Source organism: Hirundo rustica, chromosome 3 (assembly GCF_015227805.2).
Source record: "Hirundo rustica isolate bHirRus1 chromosome 3, bHirRus1.pri.v3, whole genome shotgun sequence".
Taxonomy (NCBI): Eukaryota; Metazoa; Chordata; class Aves; order Passeriformes; family Hirundinidae; genus Hirundo; species Hirundo rustica.
In genome coordinates this window covers 28,555,138-28,578,200 of record NC_053452.1, presented here as the reverse complement: position 1 = coordinate 28,578,200, position 23,063 = coordinate 28,555,138, and the positions used below count along the sequence as shown (strand labels likewise).

Here is a 23,063-nt window from a genome sequence, read left to right as displayed (position 1 = left end):
AAATTTTATTCACAGAATAGCAAAAACCAATCAGTCTTATAGCACATATCCATAAAGGGTGAAGAGTTCAGGGATTATTGGAGAACCTGCCACCTGAAACTGTCACACAGACTGCTGACAAGATTTGCTGCAAAACTTGAAGCCAGTTACAGACATTATCTTCTCACTCACATGAAGGAAGTGTCATAGAAATATACACTAATATGGGAATTCCTTGATGTGTCTGAGAACAAGTGGCCAGCACCAAGCTATCACCAGCCAGCTAATCTGTGTACCTCCATGCAGTTGTTACAGTAGGAGAAGCTTTTACAATAAAAAGCAGCAGCACTCCTCTCTTCTTTTGGGAGGCCCAGCTCATTCCACTATCCTGACAACACTTCTCAGCAGGTATAAAATGCAAAAAATAATTACCTCTTTAGCAGCTGCAGGAAGCCAACACGTTTCAACGAGAAACTTTGGTGATAAATGCTTAACAATGGATAGTTAAGGATGATAGGAAATGTCAGACAATCCCCTTTAGAGGTCTGCTTGCAGCACAACTACAGCATGGCAGGAAGGCAACAGCAAAGAGGATAACTGTATGCCCAGTGTTCTTCATTTTGCCCCACAGAAAGAACAGCAATTTTTTCAGTTTCCATTAGTCATGCAGTTTCCTCGGTAACAATATGAGAAAAAAAGGAAAGCCAAAACAGAGTATCTCTTCATAGGGAAATTCCCATTGATAGTTTTTCTGTTACAGTTGAAAGAGAGAAGTATGAAATTGCAGAAGTATGAAATTGCCAAGAGGAGACTGCAGGGAGGAGTGAACACTTAAGGAGGTCTGGGAAAAACTTCACCATGAATTAAGAATGAATAATTCTTTGCCCTAAATTAAGAATGAATTAAAAATTAACCATGAATTAAGAATGAATAATTCTTTTTTTCTTAAATACATGCAAAGGTAGTAATTATTACACTCCATAACAGAAATTGCATTAATATATAGAAACTAAGCAAAGGACAAAAGAATTGCAGAGCCACAGTCAGCCTTTCATGTTCAGACTAACTTCTTGTATCAAACCAGAGCTGAAAAGCAGGCAGCCTGCTTTGATCTTTTAAATTTGGCACATATATAAGCAATTACATCGTAGAATTCAGACCAAGTATTAAAAAAAGACAGACTAGCTTAGAAAATTATGAGACTGAGATATTTAGAAATTGATGCTCATTATTTTATTGCCTTGGGCCACCTGATACCATATGTAAAGTCTCCTTGGAGGCTAACAATGGAATAACTGATCACTCCTAATGCCTGTGCTGGTTTAGCATGGAGTTAGTTTTCTTCACTCTTGGTGGCTTACTGGGGCCATGCTCTGGATTTGTGCTGAACACAGAGCTGATAACACAGAGATGTGTTTGTTATTGCTGAGCAGGGCTTACACAGAGCCAAGGCCATCTCTGCCTTTTGTACTGCCACGCTGGCAAGGAGGTTGGGAGGAGACACAGCCAGGACAGGTGACCCCAGCCGAGCAAAGGGACAGTCCAGACCATCTGACACCATGCTCAGTGTATAAAGTGGGAGGAAGAAGGAGGAAGGTGGGACATTCTGAGCTGTTTGTTTTCCCAAGAAACTGTAACAGGTGATGGGGCCCTGCTCTCCTGAAGATGACTAAACACCTGCCTGCCCATGGGAAGCAGTGAATTAATTCTTTGTTTTGTTTTCCCTGTGTCTTTATCCCATAAGTTTTCCAGCTTTTATCCTTTCCAATTCTCTCCCCAATCCTGACGGTGGGGGAGTGAGGGAGCAGCTCCATGGGGCTTGGTTGCTGGCTGGGGCTAAACCACAACAATGCCAAAGAAAGAACTGGCAGGGCAACACACCAGATTTCACTAGCTTAACAATTTGTGATTTAACCAACCATACTGTATGCAGAAACAAAACACAACAGAACAATTGCATTAAAATCCAAAGAGCAAGGTCATAATAGCTTGGGATGAGAATAATTATAAATACTTACAGGCATACAATTAAATGAAGACACTTTAATGAGGCGATGCAAGTTCATATTTTATACATCTACAAAACATTACCATGAGATAAGCAGAAGACTTGTGATAGGGAAGAAAAAAAAAGATCTCAAAGATCTGCGTTCTGAGGGTAACATAGTTTCAACCTATCCACTTGGATCTTCTCCTTCCCTTTGAACTGTATCAGTTGCTGAAAGCCATTACCTTTAAATACCAGTTAATATTGTTGCTAAAACAACAATAATCAAATATTATGTACATTAAGGGAATCAGGCTGTCTTTACCTCTCATTCCAAGTAAATGTACTATCTTCCAGAAAGTAATATTCACAAATCATTTTAGAGAAAAGTTACTGTACAAAGACACAGAAGCTAAAGGTCATAAAAAGACAAGTCAGTACAATTAGACAGACGTTTGCTTGTAGTTCTTCGTATCCAAGACCTTCTTGCCACACATTGAGCAGATGCCTATAAGCACACAAAGTGTGTAAATTATTTTAAAATCATTAAAATCATTCCCCAAAAACACAGCTGCTATGTTTTTGTAAGGATCTTTTTCAAAAAATTGGTCAAATGAGGTCTTATTGGCAATCTATCTGTTCTCAGACATGTTCTCAAGAGATACTACAAACTTATAAGTAATATTTTAACTCCTAACAGAAATTAATATGCAGTGTGTGTGTGTGTGTAATCCTTCCACTAAAGAAAACAAGCTCTATTTTGAGAGTATTATCATTCACAATACTGCTGGAAGCCTCTGTAATTTGCTGGAATGCCTGAAGAGAGCCAGGAAAGGCTCACCTCTGACAAAAAGGTAAAAATGGTGTATTGATAATCGTTCTACGTCCTGTAGCCAAAGAAGGCCTGAGATGGACAGAAAGGAGCAGGTCTAAGAAAAAACTGACTGCTAAATGGGACATTAACAGGTGGGATGCCTCAGAGAATGGGGAAAGTTTAGAATATGTTTTCATAGAATTAAGGGTGAATTGGTGTTCACTGTTTTTCACTCCACTCTGTCTACAGAGCAGGAGTGAAAACCAGTGAACACCAAGAATATTGAGAGTTGAAGTGATGAACACTTATGTCCCAAAGGACTTTGTCCTGAACTCCAAGAGTGTCAAGTCCAGAGCACCAAAATGTACACAAGTTTGGCAGAGGGGTGGGCTGTCTCACTCTTTCCCTCTCCTTTCAAAGCAGAAAGCTGCTAAGTCTTTTATCTGGTAGGACCACACCTCAATTTACAGAAACATTTACCAGTGGACAAAACAAGTCAAGTGGCATCTACGCCTGCTGTCTCCAAATTGTGTTCTTTCATACATTGACATCATGACTGGACACGCATCTAGCAGTCCATTGGGGAAGAGAAGAGCAGGGAACATGCCACATGATTTACTCTGGAGACCAAAATTCAGCCCACTAAATATTAACTTTAGTCTAAACCGAGGATTAATTAACTTGAGATTGCCTCTCAATTTCAGAGACATGCAACAGCTGAAGCACTGAGCTGTAGGACTGCATTTGCTTCAAGAAGTATACCCAATGACACCTTTGATGGTTAGAGCTAGAACCTAAAGCACTTAAAAAGTTCTCAATTTTATGAAGATACCAGGTTCAACCTGGAAGGATACACAAACAGATAAAGATCAAATCCTGAAGCCCACCCAAACCAGACATAAATTTAAGACAGAGCAGAAGGTTCTGCCATATGGGGTTCAGGCAGCCATCTGGGGAGGACCCAGCAGGCAACATTCCTAAAGCAGGCTGTTAAACCACTGACTCAGTGACACCACACATATTTACTGAACAATTAATTTCATAAACAAAGCTTACTCCTGGTTAGCTGTAGCTCTACATCTAAAAATCAGTTCACCTCATGTGTTGTAAGAACACCCTGGCACTACATCACGTAACTGACTTCATAATGCTTTTTTTCCATCCAGGAATTTTAGATTTAGCTATTATAAAAAGGGGAGAGGAGGGAAGAGACCAGAAAAGGGACTGCAACAAGCAATTGAGTTTGCAAGACCTGGGTTTTTTTAATTAAGGAAAATCAAACTTGTTAGATGAGAGTTCTCAATGCAATTGCCAAGATTAAGTTTAGAGTTTCCAAATGTTCTGCTTCAGATACCAGAAACATTCTAAAAGAAGTAGAATTAAGAATGACAAAGGTTAAAAACCTCTCCTTCAGTCTCCAGTCCTGCCCCACTCAAAACAGCCAACTTGGATGAGGCTGGCTCAGGACTTGAGTCATGCTCTGAATACCTCCTGTAAAGATTCCACAACCTCTGGTGGTACCTGTTGCTAGAATATTTGATCATTCCCAGACCGAAAAATTGCTTTCCTTGTATGTAATTAGGGTTTTCCACATTCTAACCTGTGTACACTATCTCTTATTCTATTACTGTGTACCTAAGAGTCTGACTCCATGTTCCCTGTGCCTGCCTATCAGTAATTGAAGACAGCAATTATATCTCATCTTAGCCTTCTCTTCATAAATACAAATTCAAGTCTTGTACCTCCTCTCTTGTTCCAAGCCAAACTGGGGTAGTTTGGCACTCAGTGGAACTCACCTTTTTTATAGGCACATCCTTGACAATAGTGGGACCCTGGCTGATGGACAGAACTCTTACAAATCCGACATATTGCAAATTTGTTCTTTCCATAAGGATCAAACCTGGGAAAAGGAAAAGTATTTTATTTATACACCTTGAAACAAAGTATTTTTTCTGCCTTGTCCTAAAAAGCCTAAGCCAGAGGGTACAGTCAGAAACTCCAGCAAAAACTATAATTTAGAAAAGGAACATACAAGAATTATTTTTAATAGGCTACACAAAAAAGTAAAGCTCCCACTTTCCCCATTAAGAGACCTTTCTTCCATCACAGACAACTACTTCATGAAAGCAGAACTAAAAATGTTTATTAAGATACTACACGGCTTTGAACTTAAAACACCTTCCAGCAGCATCTTTCCCCTTTGCAAACAGAAAGTCCCGCAGACATGAAGGAACTGCTCAAGAGATTATCCTGGCAATATTAGCACAGAAAATAAGTATTCTCGGCTTCTCTCCTACAAAAGCATTAAATCTAGCAATTTCACTGAGAACTGCAGTAAAACACTTGCCCACACTATATGACTGAGCAGAAAGCACCCTTGAAATAAGTATGGACATATTTTTACCCGCTAATCAAATACCTTAATCCCTGCAATTTTAATTTATTAAGTGTATTTTGGACAAGTTTGGAGTAGTTGCCCAGGTATGCAGGAAGCAGGCTTCAGTTAGTTTGCTAACTGATGATCTTAGCCAAAATAAGTGTCAAGTACTAACCTTGCCTTCTTTGAGGTCAGTGCCTTGTTTTCATTTAATTTGCGACCACCGCTTTCTAAAAAAAAAAAAAAAAATCAGTAACCAAATTGTTAGTGATTTATAATTATTTTTTAGCAACAATGTTTTTTGTTATATAAACTTCCCCGTTCCAAGTATACTTAAAAAAAATTTCATTTATAACTTTCACACATATGCAAATAAAGTCACAAAGAGAAAGAAAATATTCAGCACAGCATTAGGGGACAGGGTAACAGAACACTTTATACTCTGTTTAATTACTCTAAGTATTGTCCTCCCATGCAAGAAGGAAAAAAAACCAGAAAAATTCAATACTGGAGAGTCCTGGACAAATAAATTCCCAATACATTAAGTCAGCATGGGAGGGAAAGTACATGATTTAATATTTAACCTGATTAGTAATATAAAGTTTTGGTCTTAAGATGAAAACATAGCTCAGGTGCCCAACTGGCTTTACAATACCTCAAAACCAAGCTGCTAAAGCTTGCCAAGGTTACCTGTAGTGTTTCTTGCACCATCTTTCCACGTATCAGGAGTGATCACCGTTCCAAGCTTCTTCTCGCCTACATTACAAAGGAAATATCTCAGAAGCACAAAGTCAATCAGGTTGGAAAAGCCCTCTGAGATTATCAAGTCCAACCTGTGACCAAACACCACCACGATAACCAGACCATGGCACCGAGCGCCACATCCAGGCTTTCCTTGAACACCTTCAGGAATGGTGACTCCACCGCCTCCCTGGGCAGCCCATTCTGCCCACATCTAATCTCCCTTTCTGTGAAGAAATTCTTCCAAATGTCCAACCTAGAAGTCCCCTGGCCCCGTTTAAGACCATGTCCTCTCATCCTGTTGCTGGTTGCCTGGGAGAAGAGGCCGATCCCCACCTGGCTACACCCTCCTTCCAGGGAGCTGAAGAGGGCGATAAGGCCATCCCTGAGCCTCCCCTCTCCAGCCTAAACAACCCCAACACCCTCGGCCGCCCCTCATCAGACCTTGTGCTCCAGACCCTTCACCAGCTCTGCTGCCCTTCTATGGACCCACTTCACCACCGCAATGTCTTTTTTATAGTGAGGGGCCCAGAACTGAACGCAGCACTCGAGGTGCGGCCTCAGCAGTGCCGAGTACGGGGGGACAATCCCTTCCCCGGCCCTGCTGCTCACGCTATTGCTGATACAGGACAGAATCATTTAAACTATGCGCATTAACACCCTCCACAGGCGGAGAATGCCAGCTCACACCGGGGACAACGACAGCTCACACAGGGGACAACGACAGCTCACACAGGGAGGGCCCTGCCGGGAACCGCCACCCCCGGCCCGCCCTGAGCAGCCCGAGCCCCGAGGCTGCAGCTCCGCTGAGGGCACCCCGAGATCCCCGCGGCCATGGCCGGGCCGGGCCGGGCCCCCCGTAGCGCCGGTACCCCCGTACTCACACTTGTCGCACACCATGGCGGCCCCTCCACTGCCGCCGCCGCTTCCGGCGCCGCCCCGGAACTGCCGCGGCCGGGCCCCGCCGCCTTCCGCTGCCGGGCGGCGCGGCGCGCTCCGCGGTAAGAGCCGCGGGTTGGTGGTTGTGAGCGAAGGAGATTCCCTGCCCCAAAATCCTCACCTTCGCCCCCGGGCTGTGCCCAGAACTCCGGGGAGATGCTGCCCTGCGGCGCTGCTGCGGCGTGTCGCTGACGGGGCGCGGCTCGGTGTCTTGCAGGTGCCGCTGGCCGGACACCATGAGGGAGGCGGAAATCGGGCGGCTCCTGGCTGCCAACCTGCTCTGCGCCCTGTCCGTCGTCCTGGCCGCAGTGCTCCCGGCCTTCTTCCTGGACGGGTTCAGCGTGCTGGGAACGCACCTCACGTGGCTGTGCGTTTGTTCTGTGTGTGTCGCTACCCTTAATGTAATCTTGCACTTAGTCCTTAAACCAAATCAGTCTCCTAAGAGACGTTCCTTTGCTCACAAGGTAAGATTTTATTATTATTATTTTTATTATTATTATTATGTTGCTGCCAGACAATACAGAGGGGAAGCAAATTCTCTGAAATAATCAAATGAGAAAGAAGACAATTTTTGATGGTAAATTCTCATTTTCCATTAGTGAGTTGAGCGCAGCACCTTTTGAAGCAAACTTTTCAGTATTTTCATGATGTTAAACTTGCTCTACCTGTAAATAACCTGTTCAGGTGAGTGATTCTATGCTTTCCTGTTTCTTGTCAATGCAACGTTGTTTGTTGTCCCAAGAATTTGCACGGTGGCAAAACCTGCCAAAATTAAACGGCACAGAACTCATTTTGTAGACCAGGCCTGGCTCATCTTCTAGATAAGTGGATATACCAAGAAGAAATGCCATCGCCTGTTTCTCGTGCGTAGCTGTAAGTTTGTAAAAACTTTAAAAGAAAAAAAAAAAAATTCAGAATCTCACACATAAAAGAGATGCTATGCTAGATTTCGACAATTTTAAAAAATCACATGGAAAAGTATTAAAATAACTGCTTTTCCTTTTATGATGAAACTTGCATACAGAAGAATCTAAAGTTGGGAGAAACTTTTCATAGTTAGAGTTTGCAACGGGGAGCGTTAAAGGTGTGAATCCCAATGAAATACTTTTGACCAGAGTGATTTTGGAACAGCACACGACTTGCCCAGCAGTGGGAGAATAAATACCCCAGAGCTTTGAAGTCAGGTGGAGAGTCTTGTACTCCTGACCTGCTGAGCCAGGCAAGATGTAGTGCTCTGAGGTGGTTCTTCAACATTTAAGTAATCGTCCCTGCGAGCTTATCTTTGTATGCAAAGCTTCTGTCTGGTTTTGCTGACTGAGGAGGATGTGAAATGCACAAAACCGTGATGGAAAGCAAGAATCTTAACCGTCCGTGATTTCAAAATGAAGCGCGCTTCATGTTCTAGGTGAGATTCCATCCCAGGAAATAAATATAGAAAGGAATAAGTATAGAAAAATAAGGGTTCAAGGAAAGTTGTGGATTTTGCGTTGGTGACCTGATCAGAACAGACCTAACCAGAACTGTTTATCAAGTGTTTTTGCTTCTACGTGATATAGTGAGTACCCAGAAGCTGTTGTTTAAGTTAATAGAAAATTATTTGTTTCGTAGACTTACAGAAAGTTATGGGTATTTCTCAAGTATATTCAGAATTTAAAATGCCAAGTTCAAAATGTAGGTTTTTAGTTAATGTAATTTTGATCTCTGTGTAGCAGGCTTTTTTATGTTGTATGTTTTCTTGCTTTAATTTTTTTTTTTTTTTTTCACTTTTTGTGAGAGTTACCTTTTAATGAATGGATATGACAGTCAGATGTAAGACAGAAGTGTAAAAATATCCAATAAAATTACTTCTGGCTATCTTGTAATTTCTGGTTAGATTTTTTGTATGTTTGCCCTGTTTAATGGCATGCATGAAAAAAAAAATTGTAGGTGGATTGTGATTTTTTTAAAACTTAATTATTTAAAGTATTAATATATGGAAAACTCTTTGAAATATGCCATGCTTTATATTGTGCTGCTGCTGAAATTAAAGAAGTTATTAGAGTACAATGCTGTTGATAAGATATAGACTGTCTGTGTGATACTTATGTTCTGTTTTGAAGCATTATTCTGATATTTCATTGCTCTTTTTTAGATATCCAGATTTCTAAAATGCTGTATATACTTTTTCATGTCTTGCATACTATTTCATGCGATTATTGTTCTTTATGGAGCACCTCTCATAGAGTAAGTCAGAAGACCCTCTCTTTCTCTAAACATTCTAAGGGGCAGCTCTCCTTGCAGATGTTGGTACAAGTACTTATGTATTTTCTGGTACACTGGAAGTTAAGGGATAAGTTCCTGACTGGGGGAAGAAGGGTGGCTATTGTAGCTTTCTCTTGGGTTTGGGTTGGTGTTTGTTTGTTTGTTTGCTTGTTCAGTTTGTTTTTTTGGAAGCCAGCTCTTAAATGAGACTTTTGTAAATAAAAATCGGAAGACAGTTAAACAACTCCTTTTACTTTAATTTTTATGTTAAACATACGGGCACAAATATTTTTTGGAGTTTCATTTAGTCATTTTCCCTATAAGATTCTAAACCACGCATCTTGCCTATCTTTCATCCTTTTGATATTGGAGTTTTAACTTCTATGAAAGTTTAAAGAAAGGAAGCAACCTGAGATTTGAGAGCTACACTAAATTGCTGACTAACAATAATATTGTGTAGTTTGGTTTCCTGGTTGCTGTCACAGCATCAAACTGGAAAAATAAATGGAATAATGAAGTAAATATCCAAGTATACTTCAATTTAGAGCTAATGATTTGTGTAAGGTACACCTGTGTTTTTTTAAAAATGTTACAGGTATCAGGCATTTCAAAAAATTACTGCATCTCACTCTTGAGATAACAGTGGAACTCTTTCCAGCTTTCTTTACTATTCTACAGAGTAAGAAGAAAATTTTTTATTCTTCTATATGAGGTTTAGGAAAGCACACATGTTTTCACAAGTTGAGTTAGACAAGCTTTTTACTTCCTAAATCTTGGAACTTTTAGAACATTAGCAACCACCTCACTTAATTTTGTAATATTTTTTTTTTTCTTATTGTAGGTTAGTGACTGAGACATTTTTGTTTGCAGTTCTTCTCTCTACATTTACTACTTTACAGTGCTTGTGTTTGCTGGGACCAAACATACAGGCATGGATACGGGTATTTAGTAAAAATGGGTAAGTTCTAATCTAAAGTTTCTGATATTTCTCTGAATAGAAATGGGCAGAATTGATGTAAACAATATATAATGGATTTTTTTGTAAAGAAAACTTCCTGAATGATGGCTGATTTTTTTTATTTGTGATTACAGACACAAGAAAGCTTTTCTGGGAAAAATGGCTTTTTATTTTTGGTGTTCAAATGCTAAATCTCACTTTATATGTGTTTGAAGGAAGAAAAGTTTCCAGCACATATTCTACTGGAGTAAAAACATTATGCAATCCTATATGATGGTTGTCAAATAAAGGGGAGGTCTGACAAAGAGTTGTGCTTTGAAAATCTTGCACATGATTCAGTATTCCCTTTGCAAATACAACTTTTAAAATAGGAATAGGAAGCCAAAATAAGCACTGTTTTAAACTTGAATATAATGTTGAAAATTATACATGACTTACTGGGTTCTTAAATAGGTAATCTTAACCCATGCTCTTTTTTCCACTTTCAAAGAAAGCTGTTTTCAGTGTCAGAGTTTTCAAGCATTCATTTTTTTCAGGAGTATATTTAAAGTAAAACAAGCTTTCTAACCACCTTTTACACCTCCAGTGACAGCCATGGCATTAGCATGTATCAAGGATAAGGTGTTTTTCAGAAGATTACCATTTCCTCTGCCTTTTTGCATTCCATAAATAATTACATGGCTGAAAGACCGGGACACTGAAACATAAAGGAACTTCACAAATGCTTGAGATTTAATAAGATGTAGGCATCATCACACACAGGGCTGTTTGGTATTTAGTCCTGCTGCAGCCAAGAATTCCAAATTTTGTCTATGAAGGAGCTGTGTCAGTAGACTATTTTATGAGTTTAAGAGGTCAGCTAACCTCTTAATTCAAACATCATTTAAGGCTGAACTGAATGTATTGTACTATTTTAAAGGGTTAAATAATTACTGTAGTCTTCTAAAGATCTTTCTGCCACTAGTGTTCATTTATTACCTTAAACATTGCTAGTTTTGTCTGTGGGATTATCTTAGTTTAAAATGAAAGAAACCTGGAAAATGCAAAATTTATAAACATTGCTGCAGTTGTTCCTCTCATGCAAATGAGGAGTTTATGTGGTGGTTTAAAGAATACCTTCAAAAATCCCAGTAGGTGTCAGTCATTCCATGAAGCAAAGTGAGTAATGGGAGCATTGCTCCTTCAGGATAATGCTGGAGGACAAGTCAGGTTGTCTTTGGGTAGCCAGTCCGTGCTGCAGAGGGGTTCAATTAGCAGCTGAAATGGTTGCCAAACTGCCAATGGCTGTTTTTCGCTTGGGCACCGTGCCTTGCTAATTCTGCTGTTTTGCATTTGGATTCCGTCTGATCTCTCCATATGGTACAGCAGTCTCTGGTGAATCTGCCACACACACAAGATGTCTTTCGAGGTGTAACTGCACCTCAGTCAGTCCTTGGTGTGTTCTGTTGTCTCTTTCGCTGCTTTAAGGATGTAGTGTCTCTTAAGTCTCTTCCTTGTTCCGCCTATCAGCTCTCTGCTCGGTTACTCAGCTTCTGAAAATAATTCAGAAGAATTTTCTGTGTGCAGACTCCTAAACAGTTTTGCAGTTACATCAGGGCTTCCTTCTTCAAGAAAATCTCTCAAACTGGTAGAGTTGTGAACTGGTGTATTTCAAGTTAAAGGGATCATATTATTGCAGAAGAAACAGTTCTGCTCAAAATGCCAACCTCGCACTGTCAGTACTGTTGTCTGCAAGACCTTTTTTCTGCAAATATTGAAAAATGTTTGCTTTAAACTTGTGAGCTGTTTGGTCAATAGCAAGTGCAGCAGTGTGTACTCAGAAGTAAAGAAATTTTATTCTCTTCACATCCAAGTGTTCGTGTCATGCAACCTCAACAGCACATGCAAAGTTCAGACTTTACTGTTCATCTAGTCTTGGAACCATAAAAAACCAAAAACACCTCTGTTAGCTGAAGCTAGGTGTGAATTTATAATCTGAGCTGTAGCAAACTTGAAACTCAGATCTCTTACTGTATTGATTTGGCGCAGTGATTCCAGCCTGGTTCTCCTGTCTTAGAACTGTGCCCTACTGTGTTCTGAACTTCTGTTGCTCCTTTCTTAATGGGTACCAAGTACCCAAATATTTGTGGCCCGAGCAAAGCAGGGTGATCAGTTGATACATTGGTGATAGTGAGCGCTCATCTGTTAAACAGAAATCCAAATTTTCAAAACCTTTAGAAATCAGTAGTGGCAGAAGGCTGTAAACTGAGAACTGAAATAATTTAATGTCTCTTAAAATGTGTGCCGTGACTGGTAATGTAAGAGTTCTTTAGTGAGCAAAAAATCTGTCCTGCAGCCAGTGTACTTGAACTTGGATGCCCTGCTACCAAAGGGCTCCAACGTGCAGTTACACTTACTTGCAGTGTTTCTTTTCAGTTGATGGAAACTTGTTTTGAAATATTCTTAGCGGACTTGTATTTTAAATTTCGAATTGTTGTAGTCATCGACTATGTCTGCACCACAGAGGCCTTTGTGACTGTGCTTGTGCTTTTCTGTTCAATCCCGCAGTACCCATTCATGTCTGCCTCTCCCTTCAGTGCTCACAGTTATCAAGATAGATTTATTTGCTCAGTCTAACAGTGTTTCAAGCTCAATAGGAGTATTTCCAGTAGACATCTCAAAAAAAAAAAAAAAATCCTGAAAGTGTGGTATGAGGAGATTCTAATTATAGCTAAAATATGCAGCTTAGATTTTACTCCTAGTTTGTAGGTTTTAGGAGAACCCTGCATGGTACTTATCAAATATGTGAATTTTTATATCTGTTCGTAGCCTCAGAGCTTCTGGGAGAAATCTGATTTAACTCTCTGCCATAGTAACTTCTGTTGTTGTTGAAAACTTACAACACTTTTTTACAGAGCTACATCCATCTGGGAAAGCAGTCTACAGATTACTTCCATGTGCAGTGTACTTGGAGCTTGGTTTGGGGCATTTCCTATTCCTCTTGACTGGGATCGGCCTTGGCAGGTGAGTATGTACATCCTTACCATAAGTGTACAAAATATTCATTTTCTGGAGACTCATGCTAGACAAAATTGCTCTGAAGCTGTTCAGATGTATTGGTCACAAGCTGTTCCTACAGAGTTCTGCCAAACTTTTAAAAACCCATGGAAACATCTGTGCTTAGGGTGTAAGGAAGTAAAATGTATTACTTTTACTTCCAGTTTAAATAGGTTCTTTGTTACATACTTGTGAGTGTCTGTTGCATGCAAACTGTATAATGGAATAGAGCTGTAATGATTTGGATAAGAAGAAGCTAGACAAGCTGGAGGAGAAATGTGAAATGACGATGATGGCTTTGAGTTTGCCTTCAGTTTAGTAGCTTTTATTGTTCATGGGTAGGGAAAGAAGGATGCTTTCGTGGTGTTTTAGCTTCCCTCCATAAAAGCACTTCATAGAAGGTATTTTAAATGGATTTAGATTGGTTTATGGGAATGGTGTAGCCAAAGCACTATTCTAAACACTTCTGATTTCAAAGGAAGGCAAACATTAGTTTTTGAGTTGAACGAGAAAAAATGTGAAGCTGGCATTGCAGATTTTATCTTTATGAATTCAAATGTTTATGCTATTTTCTTACTATGTTTTTTGGCATGGAGAAATTATTTAATTGAACGTAACTGAAGTCTGCAATTGCCATAAAATGATGGCACTGGTAACAATTTCTTCCTACATCTGCTCAGTGGATGTTTTCTTTTGTCTGGTTACCAAACTCATACACTCTTAGCTGAGTAGTGCCTACCAGGCCTGGTTTTAAGCCGATGGTTTCAGAGATTTCTTCTAGAAATCAGTGTAACAGGCAGCACACTTTCCTCTGTGATATTGTAGAGGTGCTGTGGCTTACAGCTGCACTTAAAATTTGTCTTTTTTAAGTAGCTCACAGCCTGCTTTTATGCCATTAGTCTTTCATTGCAGTAATTAGACATTATAATTTGTTTTTCAAAAATAATACAGGGGTAGGTCAATATTTTAAGCAAAAAATTTCTGCCATGAAAACACTTGGTTTTATTTTTGAAAGATGTTTCACCATCAATCTGGCATAGGTATGTGTTGGTACTAATTAATTGTTGACACACATGAATGTAACCCAAAAATCAAGAGATTCATTGAAATGTAATCTCCTATCTTCTTTCCAAGTCATATTCACTTCCCTGTTCTGATGAGAGGCAATTTTCTTTTGCCTAGGTCTAGAGCTGCTGTTCTTTCCCTTCCCCTCATTTTCCCCATGCTCACTTCTCTATCTTACACCTTGTAGAGTTTTAAATAGTGGGGCAGGGGAACAAATATTTTATTCCTATTTGAGTCTGACCTGCTCGATTATTAATGATGTGGACAGTTCAGGAGCAGCCATAGAGAAGTTTGCTCATCAGTCCTGTAGGCTGCCATTCCAACAGTCTTTGAAAACTGGAGTTTTAAATGCTAATTTTTTAAGATCTGCTGTATTGGGGGAGATGAAAGAAGGTTTTGTTAAAATGTAATGTAGTTTGTACAAGTCCAGTTGTTTCAGCAGAGAAACACAGTGAAATACCAAAATTGTAACAGATCTTCCAGGCAGAAATCAACCTCTTTAAAATAGCTTGTCAAGGATCCTGCTCACGACTCTCAGAAGCTTTCAATCACCTATTTAATAATCTAATATTTTTGTGAAGGTGATCTCTTCAATATTGATCACCAAACCATGGAAGTGGGGGCAGTGTCCTGGCCAGGCATAGTCAGTATTTGCCCAGGAAACACTGATTCCCAGCTTGCCCAGCTCACCCAGGCTGAGATATATTGTGAAGCAGGTTCTGGGGAAACACAGCTTTATGCAACAGCTGATGTCTTTTGTATTTCCGTTTCTACTGAACAGTATGCATTCAGCAACCCAGGTATTGCATGTAGTAGCTGCATGGTTGTCTCAGAAATCTTCAGAACCAAGAGACGTTTCTGTTCTTCACGAGTTCTCTGGGCACTGGCACAAAGCCCCTTTTTGTAAGAGTGTACCTTTTGCTACCTGATGTCAGGTGATTACAGAAACTCATAGTACCTTCTTACACTGGAACAGTAAAGGAGTAGAGGTGCTTTCTGTGTGGTCTTCAACCTCAGACAGGGGAAAGAATGACCCTGATAGAAGAGGCTGCTGTTTGTTGCAGATCTGTTTAGTTAGGGAAGGAGATCTTTAGTGCTGATTGCCCTGAGTGACCTAACCACCGACTCACTGAACATAAAAATACCTGCACATAATACAGCTTCAGGATTAACAATAATATTTTTTAATCTTCCCCACATACAAGGACTACTAGTGTTTTGCATAGAACTAAAGTTTGCGTAGAACTGCTTAGAACTCCAGCTGGTATGTTTAAGGGAATACCAACAGATTAAGTCCCAAGCAAGGTCTGAAAGAAATCATGTAGATCTTAATGTAGTAATCAGAGCCCAGTCAAAACCAAATTACTTCTAGATATCTGCATGAGTAAAGAATTAAGCTGTCCTGCTTCTGACATCAGCTGTTTCTCATATTAGCCTAAAAACAGAGAGTTTGAGGATTACAATTTTGGATTTACCCTTTTCCTATCCAAAAATGGAATCAAATGGAACGGCTTAGTCTTTGAACTCAAGACAAGCTTTTGAAATGAAAAGAGGTTTTATTAGTGATTATTTTCCTTTTTGTATTTTAGCCTTGGTGCTGTAAACTTTTTTTTTTCCTGATCTGTATTGGAAGTGGTTCTGCTTTAAAGCAGAAAATGTGGTTTAAATCCTACTACTTGCAGAAGACTGAAGTGGTATTATTATTTTAGAGAGCAGTGTTAGGGCCTTTAAGCCTGTTTATTGCAAAATCTGGTTCTGTTTGTATTGATTATAGTTAATATTTGTGGTGTAACAACATGTAGTGGAAACACAGCTGCATTGCTACCTGTAACTTCAGACAATTCATTATTGGCAGACTGTCACAGAGCAGGTGAAATTGGTACTACAAGAACTGGATGGATCAGCAGTAATTGAGAAATACCACTTGATTAAAAAAAACCAAAGAGTTATTGCTGCTGCCCTTGGGCTCTGTTGGTAGCCCTGGAGTGTCCAGAGTTGTCAAAACCGCAAAATATCCAGCTGCTACAGAAATGTGCTGTGAGTTTGGGATGAAAAATGCTATTGCTATTGATTCAGCTTTGTTAGAACAACATAATATGGGACAAGGTTCACAGAAAAAGTCACTGTGTCTTGAATTGGCATATTTTCCCACTAAATTGGGATTTAGAACTTAGTCAAATCTGGTGTCTACACCGTAGACAGTTTAAGAGTGTCTACAGTGAACTTTTAAATTGACAAATCATTCAGAAAGGGGAGAATGTAAAGCTGCTTCGGTGAATTCTGGTTTGTTCATAGAAATGGCTTCAAATGCAAATGGTCTGTAGTCACTCACCTGAAGTAAACAAGAGGTTGGAGGGAGTACTGAGAATGCTGCAGTTCCAGCAGAGTATTAAATAAAGCTGTCTGCACTACTCTGTAAGAGACTTGTCTGAATTGCCACACTCACACATAGGACAGGTCTTCTGCTTTGCTGCTTTGTGTCCTTCAAAGAAAAAGCAGCATTGGTTTCATTTTTTGCTAAGTATTTCCCTGCCCTTGGCAGTCTATTTTGAGTCTAGCGTATTTTCCTGCCAGCTTAATAAAAGAACTGCAAAATTACCTGGTAGTCATTGCTTTACCTCATGGTTGAGATGTATCAGTAGAAGCTGAGAAGTCTTTTGTGCTATTACCTGGATCTTACTTGGTCAGACAATCAGAAGTCAGCGTCCTATGTATCTTTCACTAGAATTTGTTTTTGCTTCTAAGTACTTCAGGGTTCTGTGGAGTAAACATGATGATGACTTTCATAACAAGAGTTCCAGCTCATGTGCTAATGACTAAAGCCCAAATGCTACTTCATCCTGACTTATTTACAAACCAAAGGAAACATATTGCTTCTTTATACATATGTCTCGTGACATGCAACAAAACTGACATAAATGCAGATGTCTCAGAAAATCTTCACTTTATTTTCCATGTTTGTGTTTGAAAAATATTGCATACAGGGGATATTCAGATTAGTGTGCCTCTCTACCCTTAAAAATAATAATGTTAATTGCATTTTTTAAGCATACAACAACTTCAATGCTAAGTAAATATTACTTAACAGGAACAGAATATTGTTTCAGAAATAAAGTAACAGTAATTATCTGAGTAATGTTTGAGAATGGAAATGAAAAATATATAAAGCATTTCTGTTAGAAGTATAAAATATATTGCTGAAAGTCAGTTTATGTCCTATTAGACTTTTTTTTTTTTCATTATTCTGTTGTTGTTCTTAAAGCAACTTTTAAGCATGCTGTGTATGTTACTCCTCTGCTAGCTTTAAGAAAAATTTTGTAACTATGTGAATCAGTTGGTCAGGGAGGCTTAGTCTATTGTTATTCCTCATTGTAGGTCTGTAGAATTCAGCCTCAGACAAAGGTAAAGATAATTGCCTTAAAGGAATGCAGGTTAGGTGCTACAGTAGTTACATCTCTGTATTAAAAACAAAAAAAACCCCGAAACAACAAACTTGCCAGGACTCGTTCTTCCAGGCATGTTTTAGTTAGACTGGTAGATTAATTTTGCCACTGTTTTGAGATTGTTATCTTATTTTTCAGCAATTTTTAAAACAGTTTGCAACACTTTAATTGTGATGATTTAAATAAGGCTGTTCTAGGCAATCTATAGAGTTGTATATCTATCTCTCATTGCCTCTAGGCCTCTGAAGCACAATGGGTGTGTAAGGGTTACAGTTAGCTAGGACAGTTCTACAAAGAAATATAAAATAACTTCCTTTGTTACAGCTGTGTAGTTTTTCCAGATTGCCTGTTTCAAGTTGATGGTGTACTTTTCATAACCACATGTGCTCAGGATCCTGGCTTCTCTTGTCACTGAGCAGTGGAACCTTAAAACACACCACCGCTGAAACAGAAGGGGATGATGTAGGAGGAGCATCCTTTTTCTACTCAGCCTGAGGAAATTAGTTGCAGAACAACATGGTATAGTTAAAGACCACAACTTTATCAGCACACTTTATATGTGGTGGAACTATTATTCCAGACACAGCATTTGCCACTGACAACAATTGGATTTAGAACTGGGGAGTTCCTTGATTTGTTGTTGTTTTGATAACAGACTTTTAAATTGTGTCTCTGCATTTGTTGTGTGCATGCCCTCCCGTACATCTCAGGGTTTTTTGCAGCATAATTTTGATCTGTAGTACCTGTTACGAGTGGTAAAAAGTGACTTTGAAACAATATTCTGCATACAGTGTTATCCTTAGGTAGAAGTAAAATTGCTATATTCCTACTTCATAGTGGATACTGCAAACATAATAGGTAGTGTTGATGTAGCTCACCTGAGTTGACTGACTGCCATGTAATTTAGTCAATATGACTTTAAATATTAGCCTTAGCTACCTCTCAGACACTTCTAGCCTGAAAAATAATCCAGGGCATCTTGGGTACGGTCCTTGGTGCTTACTCAAGTAAGCTGAAAGGGGACTATGAACTTTCACTCTACTTTGGTTCTTGACACAGCTCAGAGAGTTTCCTTGTATTCATTTTTGGATCTACTACCTACTGGGAAAGTTTTGTTATAAGAGAAGTTGCTTAACATGAGAAGAAGGGATAATATACAGTTGGAATTGTTTTAAACAGAGGTAGAAACTTGTTCCCCTTTAGTGTGGTTATCATTGTTTATTTAATAATGTGTTTTCTCAGTGTAAACCTTAATGGTGAGATCAAAGGTGGTAATGTTTGCTGTAACTTTAGAACACAATCCATGAAACCAACTTCTAATTACAAACGCCATCCTGAAAAAAACCTCACACTTTCTTCTTAGTGTGTGTTGACAAGCACACACATTCTGTACAATGTGATAAGACACTTGTAGTTAGCATGTGCATGCAACCAGAATAGATTAAAGGCATGTACTGAAGTTTTTAGGACAGTACAGACTAAACAGTCAGGAATTTAAGGCATGTTAGAAACAGGGAGGGAAAATAATTGTGCTCGTTTATTCAGTTTTAAAATGAAACAAAAATTATTACATAGCTTTCTAATTGACAGTCAGAAATTAGTCTTTTGAAACAATAAGCATACAAAAAAATGGTGTTTAGGAATATGAGAAAAACACTCTTAAGTTTACTAGAAAGAAAAGTAAGTACAGTAGATTGCCCCACTGTATTTGCATTTGTATAATGAAAGTTCCAGCAGGCAGTTGCTCACTTCATGGTATCTTTAAAAACTTTGTGTTGCTCCTCTGTTCTTTAAGAATCTGGCCTTTAAGTCCTTATCAATGTCTATGTAATTCCCTTGCAAGACTCATAATAGATGACAAAACCATCATGCATTCAGAATCCTGGTTTAGCTAGCTACATGCACAGTGCAGCAGAGCTAGATACCTTGCTGAGATCCTGCAACATGCTCTGCTTTCCATGCAATATGCTAAGCATTGTCACATCATAGAATCTTAGGTGTTCTAAAGAGCGCTGAGGAAAACTAGCTCATTTGTGTCCTGGAAGGTTGGCTACTTTGAGTCATTATGCTTAAAATAACCTCTAATATATACTAAAGACCTGGCAGTTCTGCAGCGTCTGTTTAGCTAGCCTAAAGAAATTCCTGTGAAATCCTAACACTGCTGCCAGATGAAAAGACAAAAAGAAAATAGAAAATTTAAACAGATAACAGAAGTCAGAATCACTTTGCATTAAACACTGGCTCATGCTCTGTCCATTAAAATGCTTTTTCTTTTTCTTGTTAAGATTTGTTTTTGCCAAGCTGCTGTTCAGGTTCCTAGTAATCATCTACAGGTTTTTAAAGTTGCCCTTTTCATCACGCATTTGATATGTAATCTGATTCTTCTTGTGGTAGCCTGTGAGAATGGTAGCTGATGCCTCCCAGCTGCTGAGACAGATAAGGCATTTCATGACAGTTGCATGAAAAATGTTCTGTTCTATCTCCTGTACTCCCCACACTCTTCTCTCCACATCAGCCTTTTTTCCCCTCAACGAAAGTGCAGCTAAGCCCTGTGGCCTGACATCTTATTCCCCTGCTGCTGACCCAGCCCAGACATGACATCAGTACTGGGGCAGGATATGTTCAGCTTCCTCAAGGTAGAAGGAGCATGATGTAGGAGGAACTGAGCTAAAAAGTTCTCAGGGGACAAGAGGGGTGTATTACAAGTTGCATATTTTAAGCAAGCAGAATGGAATCTCTTGAAACAGGCAGACAGATATTTGCTGCTTAGTTTTTTATCACCAAGTTCATACCAAGTCAAGGACTTTAAACCAAGTTTGAGATAATATGAAATAGAGGGCAAAAGCAGGCCAATTGAGTAAGTCAAAGTCATTTAAAAAGGTCCAGAAGGAGGAAGTGATTGGGTCTCAGAAAAATGAGGCCAGCAGCTAATACAAAATAAAGCAACCCACTTCCAGAGAAAGAAGCAACCCATTTTCACAGACAGCCAAAAGCATGTGAAAATGGTGTTATTTTAGTGCAGCTGATGTGCTTAAGAGCCATATCTTAATCTGTCTTTGATAACTTGCCGCTTTAGATATACCCATGGGTGCCTCAGGCTATATGTAGCCTAAAAGCCATCAGTCAGGAATGAAAGTTGCAAAACTAGTATTGTTACCTGTTTGTTAGGGGGTTTTGCCCTGTCTCAAGGGTTAGAGAAAATGGCATAAGGACAGCAACGCTCTTAAGTCCAGGCTTTTAACTGCTGTGCTTAGGGAGTTTTCAAAAGGCCAATCAAACTGCTCTCAGAGCTATTTTGGGCTGTCCAAGCAGTAAGAATAAGTGCCTGGCCTAGTACCCCTGTGTTCCATGCCACTATAAGGGATGAGGTGGTGTCTCGTTCTGTCTTATTCATGGATGGGGAGATGGCATGTTTTGTATTTTCTTCCCTTTGTTCCCTGTCTTTGCCACCTGCCATTTCTGAATGTTCAGAGGTCAGAGACTCGACTGTTAAGAGGGAGAGCCTGAAACTTACATAAGGTAACACTGACTTTTAAAAAACAGAGCAAAAATAAAATGTTTTAGAAAACAGGCATAATTAATATTAAAAGTTACATAGCTATTGAAAAAACACATTCCGAGCTGCAGTTCAGTCAGGTGAAAGAGGCTACAACAGTCATCAGAGATCTTTTTAATCATACCAATAATCACCCACTGTACACAAAATAGCACAATATACAGGGTCATTGGGTCATCAGGGATATTCACTCTCTAAATGGGGGAATATGATAAATTCAGAGTCCATCATCTACCTATAGTTCTGTAAAGCAAATAGGCAACTACAAATTCACCTAATGTAGGTAAAAAATTAATGAAGGATTGATCATTGATCACTCAGCAAATTGGATGTAAAAGCACCACCAAGTTAAGAAGCCTTTGTCCATAATTTTGTGGATATTAGAGTGGTATTTGACTTCATCAGTGGATAAAAAATATGACTTGTGTTCCATCTGAACATTACTGAGTGAGCAAAAGGGTTTCAGGGACTTTTTTATTGTTTTGTCCTTTAGACGTGTGTAATATGCAAAATGCTAGAAATAATTACATTTTGTTTAAAAGTTGAAAAGATCCACCTGAAGGGTAAGTTTAGCCAAGGCCACAAACTTATGTGAGTTTCAAATATATGTAGTACCTTACCGTGCCAAAGCCTCTCAAGGCTTTTTATAGATGATCTACAACACACAGTAAATGAATGAAAACAAGCAAATCTTTGGCTTGAGAGGCAACTGCTGAAATACTCAGCAACAAAAACAAGCAGCAGAGACAGAATGTATGAAAGTGAAAGAATGAAACAAGGTCAATAAAGAGTACCTAAGGCACCTTGTTTAATAGTCATCTTTGCTACACTCCTTAAGACCTCCAAATAACATATAAAGCTGTAAATGCTAAGGAATGTGAATATGAAACAACTGAGGTGATTGAAGATGAAAGAGCAGAGGACAAAATACATTACTCTTATTCATAGTTAAAATTCCCATGATCAAAGGATGTGAATAAATATATTCTTTTAAGTGATAATGAAGTAAAGAGAAGAATCAGAGCTAGGAAAATGAATGAAAGGAGGAACCAGTACTGTTAAGAGTAAGTTCATTTGATATTCATGAAGTGCAGGTCAAAGTGAAGTAGAAAAGAAGGCTGGAGATTGGGATATTTCCTCTATTGTTGAGTGCATTTCTCAGTCTCAAGTACTACAGAGGGGGGAAATATCCCCCTTAATTTAAAAAACCAAAAGAATAGGAGAGTCCAGTCTGTACTTGCTTTAGGAACGTGCACTGTACAGCAGGAACTGCAAAATTGTCCTTGCAAAAAAGGAAAAAAAAAAAAATGCAAAGAAAAATTTTGAAGAGGCCTGGGAATTCTATTTATTCTAAAATAAATAAATTAATCACCACCTTAGCTGAGACTTTCATCAAATGCAGAACATAGTGAACTGGTACTATAAGCTACATCTGATGACAAACTGGTTAAGTCTCCCTGCAAATCAACACCAATTAAAACAAAAAAAGGGCAGGGGAGAATTTCATTATTACTCTGGCTCAGTACAAGATGGTTTGTTAAAGTGAGTCAGCTCTATTGAGTTGGCTTCCTTTTCTTATACTAGAAAATAGAGCATATAATTAAAGCTCTCTTTGACATAACTGGCTTATTACAAGTTTGATGATCTGGGTGCAAGATGTTCGGTCAGCTTCCAAATTTGTGTTCCCTCCCTACTGCTAGCCAGATGAAAATTTATCCTTTTACATACTTTTCCAGAAAAAATGCCAACAAACCTCTATCCATCTCAGTCTCTGGCCTTATTTGAATACTAGTTCATCTATACATACGTAAAAGTTTCAAAACACCATGAAAGATTGAAAGGAGAAATTGCTGAGAAATCTGTCAGTATCCAAATGTGTGCAGCAGAGTAGAAAGTTAGGTCAGCTGAATGCTTTAGGAGATATAAA

At 39.1% G+C, this 23,063-nt stretch overlaps 2 protein-coding genes and 1 long non-coding RNA gene across 5 annotated transcripts in view; 1 reads left to right on the top strand and 2 right to left on the bottom strand.

The window, feature by feature from the left end:
- Positions 1-2,002: 2,002 nt before the first annotated feature.
- Positions 2,003-6,856, bottom strand: CRIPT (CXXC repeat containing interactor of PDZ3 domain). The gene is made up of 5 exons (XM_040058111.2): positions 6,783-6,856; positions 5,848-5,913; positions 5,333-5,387; positions 4,577-4,680; positions 2,003-2,474 (listed from the first exon to the last, which is right to left on the bottom strand). The coding sequence occupies exons 1-5, from the start codon at positions 6,796-6,798 to the stop codon at positions 2,410-2,412; spliced, it is 306 nt and encodes a 101-aa protein (XP_039914045.1). The 5' UTR covers positions 6,799-6,856; the 3' UTR covers positions 2,003-2,409.
- Positions 6,857-6,867: 11 nt separating this feature from the next.
- PIGF (phosphatidylinositol glycan anchor biosynthesis class F) overlaps positions 6,868-23,063 on the top strand; it is an 18,155-nt gene continuing 1,959 nt past the window's right edge. Inside the window, exons 1-5 of one of the 3 annotated variants that reach the window (XM_040058104.1) lie at positions 6,868-6,899; positions 7,055-7,301; positions 8,969-9,060; positions 9,920-10,036; positions 12,931-13,039. In XM_040058104.1, the coding sequence (XP_039914038.1) occupies positions 7,074-7,301; positions 8,969-9,060; positions 9,920-10,036; positions 12,931-13,039 (546 nt within the window). In that variant the 5' untranslated portion in view covers positions 6,868-6,899; positions 7,055-7,073. Of the gene's footprint in view, positions 6,900-6,931; positions 7,302-8,968; positions 9,061-9,919; positions 10,037-12,930; positions 13,040-23,063 lie in introns of those variants that run through there. The other 2 variants (XM_040058107.2, XM_040058105.2) reach the window with 2 other exon arrangements.
- On the bottom strand, positions 7,453-16,887 carry LOC120750000 (uncharacterized). The gene is made up of 4 exons (XR_005699898.1): positions 16,737-16,887; positions 16,470-16,619; positions 11,153-11,568; positions 7,453-7,725 (listed from the first exon to the last, which is right to left on the bottom strand). It is a non-coding gene; the product is annotated as an uncharacterized LOC120750000 (long non-coding RNA).